We start from the raw sequence: 9575 nt of genomic DNA, 5'->3' as shown, positions 1-9575 counted from the left end.
TAGTAGCTTATCTTAAATGATAAAATTGCCTTTTCCTCCAAAATTTTATTTTATCTTAAATATATGTTTTTTAAAAAAAGTTTACAGCAAGTTTATATTTTCACTCTGCTTTGTGGTAATTTTTTGATGGCTGAGAAATCCCCAATTATTTTTTACATCAGTGGAAAAACTGTTAATTAAAAAAAATCTATCCTAGAGCCAACATTGTTCCAAGTGAAATGTAACTTGCGTACACACGTGTACAAAAGGCTGTTCAGCAGGTCCTACGAAGCCTACAAAGAAATGTCATTTTCATTCATGTATTTGGGATGCTTAAAAATTTCTATAGGATTTAATGATACTTTGCTTCTTATGACTGAATAATTCTCAGCACCTATTCCTATCCTTCCTTTTTCAAGCTACTGGCCAGTTTAAAAGAATTCACAATAATACAGCTTAAAGAGAATATTCACAAGTTATTAACAGCCAACATAATACAGTAGAAATTGCCCTGAGCAAGGAAAATTAAGAGACTTCAAGTCCTGGCTCTACCACTAACTTTGCTCTCATTTGTCAAACAGTGGGATTAATTCCATTTTATTTTCTACCTCTAGAATTGCTTTCAATTATTTAAAAAAAAAAAAAAATCAAAACACCTTCTGGGAGTTGTGTTAAGCACCAGATGGGTTGTTAAGTATTTCCTGCCTTAAGGTAGTGTTTTTCAAACTGCAATCTAGGGACCATCTGAAGACAGACTATTTGGAGGTCTTATTTAAAAAAAACAGATTCCTGGAATCTCCCTTGCTGAATCGGAATTCCCTAAGATAGGGTTCAGGTTTCTGCATTTCTCACAAGGTCCTTAATGATTATTAAATAACACCCTAATGTTTGAGACTCACTTGGCCTAAGAGAATGTGATTTAAATGAGAAAGGTTTGAGTGTAGCTTAAATTATTCTAGCCACCGCAAATGTCTTCTAAACACAATGGCCAATCAATGTGGAGGGGACTAAAACAAACAGCTTACATCAGCAGATCAGTCAATCTTGTGCTTGACCCCTGCTTGATGATACATTTTACTTGCTGTGTTCCATAAGAAAACACACACACACAAATCTCCGTACCAGCATTTAGTCTTGACATCCATGGTAACTATGTTTACCACAGTTAAAGACTTCAGCTTGATACAAGGATTGCAGTTCTCTCTTCACAAACAGTAAGACAGTTGAGCTTGTGCACCTGGCTCAAGAAGAAAGAAGGGGAAAACACAACCTCTTTACTCAAGACTCCAATAGTTAAGAGGAGGCTTCAAAAAGTTCATGGAAAAATGGAATTTGAAAGATAATTGAATTTTTCCACAAACTTTTGGAAGCTCCAATCTTATATTATTCTGTGCAATTCAAATGATCTGGCAGAGGAAACAGAGAAGACCTAGCACACTGCTCTCAGCATTCTGTGACCAGACATTATACAAACCAATAAAAAGGTCCTCTTCTGTACAACAGAAATGACCAATGTCCATTTCTTCCCCTCCTTTTAAATGCTACTGATAGAAATAAAATACCAAGGCTGATAATGGTGGTGGTGGTTATGTGCCGTGGAGTCGGTTCCGGCTCATAGTGACCCTGTACAGGGTTTCCGAGGCTGTAAATCTTTACGGGAGCAGAAAGCCTCATCTTTCTCCCGCAGAACAGCTGATAATACAGCTTTTAAATTCATAGAAGTAAAGCAAATTACAAAAGGTGGCAATCTTTTTTCTAGAATTTCACAACAAACAAAATCCCTCTCATTATGAAAAGTGTGTATAAATGTAACAGGAAACCTAAAAGATATTTTGTTCCAACACTAACAGTTATAACATCATTGTCTGTGCTCATTATTGAAAAATAGCAACTTTAAAAGGTCAAGTGCATTGACAGTTAAAATGATATTTCTGTTTCAACAACCAATATGCCAACATCAAACTTCTAGGTTTTATTCCCTGCTGGTGTCACAGGTTCACAGGTTTTCCCTAACCCAACCAAAACACCTGCCAAATGCCCACAAAATTCACATAAAAAAAAAAAAAAAACATAAAAAAGGGAAAGAAATTTAAAAGAGGGAGAAATAAAGGAAAAAAGAAACTGACAAGCTATCATGCAAAATCAGCAGACGAATTTGGAATTCATAAGCACAAAGTCAGCAGGAGCAGAGGAATGCTGAAAAAGATGAGCTGCAGAGAACCTAAAACTTGGAGACGCCTGTGTAATGTTGGGCGCTCGAGAACTTGGGTCGCAGATGTGTTCATGGAACCTAAAGAGCCAGGGTCTTGATCCAAATTTATAAGCTCTTCTAAAAGACAGCACTTCACCTAAATTGAAGTGATTTATAAGTCAAACACCAGAAGAGTTCCTTATTTGATGTAAGTTGTGCCTAAAACTTTGGCTGATACAAAGACACCCGCCCACTAAGGCACCCTGAGGCGATCTGACAATGTGTAGGAGAGAACTTTGTTGTCAGTACCACATCATTGTGAGAGTATAAAGAACGAATCACTCGAAGGGGACTGGCTTCTTTGGGCAAACAGTCAACAAGTTCACTACACTGTTTGTCAAATCCCAACAAGCGGATCCCGTAGCCATGTGGGGAAGAAATCATTCGCCCGTCGGGGCTGAAGCAAAGTTCTTTGATATAACCCCTGCCTACATTGGCTTCTTCGATGTAATGAGTCAGTCGTAGTGAACAGCGAGGTGACACAGGTCGCACAGGAGCTCCTTCTTGGAATTCATAGACACAAGTCCACTAGGGAAAGAGAAGGGAGACAAAAGGTTAGACGGCTCCAAATAGCACTAAAGAAATTCCTTGTGTTTAAAAGGTTCAATAGAATGCCAAAGTCACAGAATTGTTGCAAGATAAAATTCAGATGAATGTGACCCCATCCCAACAACAAAATGTATAGGCCGCACATATGCTTGTCTTTATAAGCTGAAGTTATTATGTGCCAGGAGTCCTGGTGTGGCGCTCTAGGATAAGCAGTTCAAACCCACCAGCATCTCCTTGGAAACACTCTACAGCATTGTTATGAGTCAAAACCAACTCGATGGCACTTAACAACATTCTAAGGTGCTTTGAAGGCTTTTGTTCCCTGAGGCTGTCCTGTGACTTGTGCAACAATGTAATATCATTCACTTTTATAAAGGCAAAAACGATCTTGATATTTTTAAAATTCTACAAGGTCAGCAGTTCAAACCCACCAGCAATTCTGAGAAACCTTATACAGGGTCTCTGAGTCAAACTGACTCAATGGCACACAACAACACAACAGGGGCCATCCAAGCCCTAGAGTACCTCTTCCTCCACATACTTCAAAGGCTCTTCTCTCCGTTCATTTATAATCTCTCAAGCCAGTGAGAAGGAACCCTGGTAGCGTACTGGATTATGAGCTGGGCTGCTAACATCAAGGTCAGCAGTTTGAATTGACTCCTCAGGAGAAAGATGAGACTTTTTGCTCCCATAAAGATTTACAGCCTTGGAAACCCTCTATAGAGTCACTATGACTCAAACTGACTCAATGGCACATAACCACCAAGCAGATCCAGTGAGGTCCTCAGAAGACTCCTGCTTTCCAAAGTGATGAGTGTAGCCATTTAATATTTTGTTCCCTCCTCATCAGTTTAATCCATGCCTTCTCCAAAGCTTTCCTCTGGAGTTTTAAAAAGAGAAAATTAAAATATTCAATTGGCTTAGCAAAATCTGATCTTTACCAGTTTAATGGGAACATCTCAGCCCTATGTTTACTGCATAAGGTTTTTTTTAAATGTTTTATTGTGAATTATGTGATAGTTTACATGGGAGAACATTACATAAGGATTTTTTAGGCAAGATGAAGGAGGTAGGTAGAATCTGAGCTGATGATGCCTTTAAATCACCTCCCAGCTTGTCCCTCAGATGCAGGAGTGGGGAAAGAAGAGTCTGCAAGGAATAAAGACAACAGGCAGGCAAGTTAAGACACAGGAACTTGGTTGTGTCCTCGAGGACCGGGCCTCTGTCCAGTGAGCACTCTAAGATCTGCATACAAGATAATGGCAATCTCGCCACTCAATTTGATTGAAGTTGCAAGTCTGCTGCTCATACCTCCTGGTCATCAGTGTTGCTAGAGCACCGAAGAAGAGTGGCCCATCCTTTTGGGTGCAGCTGTAAGGATGTGATACAGTTTCCACGGTCTCGCTCTCCAGGAACTTCAGGTGTTAAGACTTCAAGACTATTTCGTGGTGAAACTCCTAAGATAAAAGAAAATGAAGATGTGAGACTTACACCATCAAGGACTAAGATACTTGCATTACATTATAAAATAGACACTGGAAGGTGAGAGAAAGGAAAAGCCAGAAATATCACCATAGAAAGCTTGTAAGTCTGTCTTCTGCATATAATTGATTGGAATACCTAAAATGGGGATACAACGTGCCCAGTGAAGGAGGCTACCTGCAGAGCCTCTGCATTACATAAGACTATGGGTGAAATCCTGAACAGCATCCAGAATCTTCAGAGGTGGGAAATTTCCCCCTGAGAGGATGGGCAGACCAGCTTTGAGTGGCTAGAACAGAAGATACCTCTTGAAAGAAAGACTGACAGGAAAAATACAAAACAATAGAGGCAGACCGACCAATTACTATAAGAACAAGCAAGTTGCCTGCCCAGAAGACATCAAAGCAAGGGGTCAGAGTAAGACGAAGACTCAATGGGAATACACACTCTGATGGGTGACCACGTTCACCACCGACAAGGGGAAGTGAGGGAAAAACAGCTATGAGGCTGCGAGCTAAGCCCTACAATGATCAATAGACTCCTGTGAACCCAGGTGGAGACCTACTTGGCCAGCAGTGTGGCAAGACCTGGGGACTCTTGGGCCCAGAATCAGTGACATAGCCATGGAGGACTAGAGTGGAGAGTGAAGTGTCCAATGGATAAGAAGAGAGGGCATATTCACAAGAGCACCCACACTTGCAGATAATACCCAATTGACCTAGCCTCAATGACTGGGTGATCAGAGCTCAACTAGAAGAAGAAAGAAGAGGAAATAAAGAGTAATCTGATACAATTTGATGAACTTGACCTACACCTATGGATACAGCAACTCAACAGAGGGAACAAATCTTTACAGCAAGGATCATTCCCACCCCCTCCATACACAGAGTGGACAGGGATGGGCAACTTGGACATTGGCTATCCAAAATGGGGGAGGGGGGGGCGAGGGCACAAAGGCAAGAAGTGACTGGCTTATAAGCTTTCAAGAGGGAACCTAGATCCAGAGGGCATGGAGGAAGGTAGAATCTCCACTGAGTAGTATCCAACCTGTTTAGGCGGGACTGATGAAAGGCGATGCGGATAGGTCTCTTGTGATACAAGGGTGAATAATTGTTACCAGGACTGATTGTGAAGGCTGTAAATGTAAAAGTGGGCATTTTGTGGCAAGGAGGAGAGTGATTAACTTTGCAGGCTAGGAGCGGAAGTCCCTGGAACTATGAAGGGAGAAGAGCGGAGAGCGGAACCCTACCCAGAGATGGAGGCAGAGATGATGACATGGAGAGATGGAGCAGCTGGGGACTCAGGACCCAGGGAGGGAGAGGGGCTGTGTGCTGACAACCGGGGAGGAGAGGGGGGGCGGGAGGGAGGGAAGGGGGGCAGGCTTATAAGATGTACCCTTTTGTTGATTGGTAATGCATGGAGGGGATTGTAACCATGGCAATGAAACAACATATGATAGGATGAATGTAAAACTGATGTTCTCCCATGTAAACTGTCACATAATTCACAATAAAACTTTTAAAAAGAACAAAAGAGGGGAAGGGGTGAGGAGAAGAGGTTAAATAAAAAAGAAAAAAAATGCAGAAAGAATAAATTTCAAGGGAATGGAAAGAGAGGCAGAAGAAAGAAGAAACAAACAAAAACAATGAAACAGTAGAAGGAAAACAAACAAACCCCTAAGCCAAAAAAAAAAAAAAAAAGACTAAGATAATTCACCAAAGCTTTGATTTCTGGTAACCACCTCTCATGCCTTCATTCCTTATGATACCAGCACATGTAAAATACAATGCCTCTCTCGGTGTCTTTGGGGTAGGTAAGAGCATGGGAAAAGTGTAGGACTAGAACTAAAGCCCCTACAGCAAAAATTCCAGTGACCTCAGGCTAAAGCATGAATGGTGATTAATGCTCCTTTTGATTTGGTCTGCATCTCAGAAAGTTCTTTTTTCTTCAGGAAAGAAACAATGTTACATAACATAAAAAGGAATCTAGAAAGGAAAAGATACTATTCTTACTCCAGAAGACCTGGTTGCTCTCTAGTCCCGAGAAGCCATGAGAATTATTGGCTATTATGTATGCAAGGTGCAAGGGGCAGGACTTGTTATGCTCCTATGGGCAAATAAGCCTGTGGCATTGTGTGTGTATTGCGGGGGAGAGGGGTCATTCTCACATAAATGCATGCCAAAACAAGGGCCGGCAAACATGTTCCTGGCAACTGCAACCCCCTACAATTTCCTTCTGCCTAGCTCCCAATGAAAATGATTGCTGTAATCAGTCACTATTAATAATGGAAGTATGTCATACAGCTCAGGTGTATGTACACATTGTAAAGAAGCAGCTTAGAAATTCACTATCAAGAAATTCACAAAAACATTTCCTATGGAAGGAGTTGCTTTGAAAGTTGAATTGCCTCTGTCAGACCCTTTGTGAATTGTTTTTCTGGAATCTGTACTGTCTTCCTTTTTAAAGAAAGATTCCCTTTAGATTACTGATACATTGACAGAAACCATGAAGCTTTAAATTACATTGTTACAACTCAATCTATATCTAAATTATAATTTCATATGTAATTGAACTTTAACAATTTTAGAAAAAAACACACACAAAAAAAACCCCTACTTCAAGAATTGTGAGTCCTGGGGTATGGATAAGCACTGGACTGCTAACAAGGCTGGCAATTCATACCCACCAGTTGCTCCTTGAAAGTCCTATATGGTCACTATGAGTGGGGACCAACTCAACAGTACTTAACAACAACAACACCTCAAGAATTAGTTTTGAAATAGTGAATAATTGTTATCAGGACTGTTTGTGAGGGTCGGAATGTAAAGTAGATGTTTTATAAGCAAGGAGGGGAGTGATTAACTTTTCAGTCTAGGAGCGGAGGTCCCTAGGACCATCAAGGGAGAAGAGCAGAGAGTGGGACCCTACCCAGAGAAGTAGTGATGCCTGAAATGGAGCCAGAGATGATGACGTGGAGCGATGGAGCAGCTGGAGACTTTAGATCCAGAAAGGGAGAGTGACTGTGTGCTGAAGACCTGGGGGGTACGGGGGAAGGATTGCATGGAGGGGATTGTAACCATGGCAATGACATGATAAACGATAGAATGAACGTAAAACTAATGTTCTCCCATGTAAACTATCACATAATTCACAATAAAACATTAAAAAAAAAAAAAAGAATTAGTTTTGAAAGTATATAGTAAAAGCAAGGAAAAAACCAAAATTATTTTAACCAAGATGGGACAAGTGTGATGATGGAGTTGGAAATAGTGAGGGTCAAAGGTCTCCCAAATTTCACTTGAACTAGAGCAGCTCCTTTCTTATTTGTGCTGAATCCCTAATAATCCATGAGATTTCACTTCAAAAAATGAAGTTCTAATTCTTAAATGAGGTCTAATACTTGCAAAAGGATGGTGCTGACATACTCTGGTCCCTGAAGACCTGGGCCTTCCAACAGTCATAGCAATTTCATCTACAAACCCACGTCCCGACCTTCTCCTTCTTTCCACCCTCTAATTTTCTTCTTTTCTCTGTCCAACCACACATCATCTCTTCCCCATTTCCAACTGTCTATATACCTTAAAACTGTTGTATATTTGTGTTTACCATTGGTCAATAACAAACAAGCATGTTAACTATTCTTGTCTTCTTAAATTAAGTAAGTTTATTTTTCAAGTGTCAATCAATAAAGATTTTTCTTAATGATTATTAGGAGCCCTTGCTTGTTTTCCAAGGTCAAAGTAGAAGGTTATGAACCTGCAAAAGAGGTTTCTGCTGCAAGTCAAAGGAGAAATGTTAAACTTCAAGGCATAAATCTTAATAATTAAGGGGCAGTTTTTAACCTCAAAGTGAAAGAAACATCACAGCCTTCAACATCCAGAGGAAAATACTAAGTCATAAATGAAAAGGGACTCTCAAATTATTCTACTAGCATTAAGTAGTCATGCAAAACAACCAGTTATGCACCTATCAAATGAGGCCATCCAAAGAACAAACAAATTAGAAGTCCTTATGAAAGAGTCCCTGGCAAAAGCTTAGGAAATGTAGGAGGAAGTAAATTTATGTTAATCGGACAGGAACAATTAATAAAAGGTGCATGAGAATGGTTACACAACTTGAAAAACCTGGTCCAGGCCTGTATGTGCAGAAATAGTTGAACTGGTGTTATGTTCTGCTGTGCATAATCTCAACAACAAAAAACAAATAAATGGTAAAAGAGAAAAAAGAAATAGTCCCTGCCAGAACTACTGAGGAAGGAGACATGATGAAATGTGATTCAAAATAACAAAAATACATACTGGCGAGAACAAACAAGATGGCGGATCGTGTGGATGTGTAGCAAAGAGCTCTGCCAACAATACCGCCAACAGAATACCCGACCAAGCTGGCTCAGGGGATGGTCCCAGAACTCTGAACCACATATAAAGGAATATTTACAAGGTTGGAAGGCTTACAGCTGGGGGAATTTGTGGGGGGAATTTGTGGCAGAAGCAAGAAACCCATTGCTTTTGAGTTCGGGACACTCAGCTACTCCAGGAGCTGCCATCTTGGGTGAGACCACGTGGGGGAAGGATCGGAGCGGCCACACACACACCTGGCAGAACCGCTGAGTTAAAGGTGTGGACATTATTTTCTTTTGGTATCTGTTCATTGGTCCTTTGCTGTCTGTGCACCTCCATTCTGGTGACTATAGGGGTAACTGAGTTAGTGGGCACCCTAGCCCCACCCTTGGAGGGTTATACTACGCATGCGCACAGATCGCCTCGAAATTTAAAGAGACAAGTTTCCAATTAAAACCAAATGGCCACAGCCAGCCCTGAACTGTTTCAAACTAGAAAAAAGGCCTTGAGTGGGGATTGTGGAGTGGGACAAGCAGACAAAAGAGGAAATAGGCCAAAAATTAAATCCTAAATTATGTCAAAACGACCAACAGTGTTATCTTGAAATTTTTCAGGAAGAAGAGTGAAAAGGGAAGCCCATTTCCTGATTACATCTACCGGGAGGCATTAAGAAAGCATAAAAAATTACCAAAATACATACCCATCTAAGTATTAAGTCCACAGATAACCCTTGAAGATGCCCAAAAAACAGAAGCATATGACCACATCTGTACATGTTCAGAAACGAGATAGTGACTGAGGTAAATGAGCTGGAAGTAGACCTACACTCTATACTAGAAGATGGGTAGGCTTTGGAAATGCCGGAGAAGGAATTCAGAAAAAGGATTATAAAATATATCAAAACACTATACAACGGAGTTGAGAAAAATAAGGAAGAAGTCAGGAAAGTGCTACAGGAACAATCAAATAAGATA

At 40.6% G+C, this 9575-nt stretch overlaps 1 protein-coding gene across 1 annotated transcript in view; it reads right to left on the bottom strand.

The window, feature by feature from the left end:
• Positions 1-1678: 1678 nt before the first annotated feature.
• Positions 1679-9575, bottom strand: part of DCAF10 (DDB1 and CUL4 associated factor 10) — a 41627-nt gene continuing 33730 nt past the window's right edge. The window contains exons 6-7 of the mRNA XM_006863129.1: positions 4091-4236; positions 1679-2758 (exon numbers count right to left, since the gene is read on the bottom strand). Coding sequence (XP_006863191.1) covers positions 2390-2758; positions 4091-4236 — 515 coding nt within the window. The 3' untranslated portion in view covers positions 1679-2389. The remainder of the gene's footprint in view (positions 2759-4090; positions 4237-9575) is intronic.

The sequence above is a fragment of the Chrysochloris asiatica genome, unplaced genomic scaffold, assembly GCF_000296735.1.
Source record: "Chrysochloris asiatica unplaced genomic scaffold, ChrAsi1.0 scaffold00053, whole genome shotgun sequence".
Lineage (NCBI taxonomy): Eukaryota > Metazoa > Chordata > Mammalia > Afrosoricida > Chrysochloridae > Chrysochloris > Chrysochloris asiatica.
This window is presented reverse-complemented; position numbering and strand designations above follow the sequence as displayed.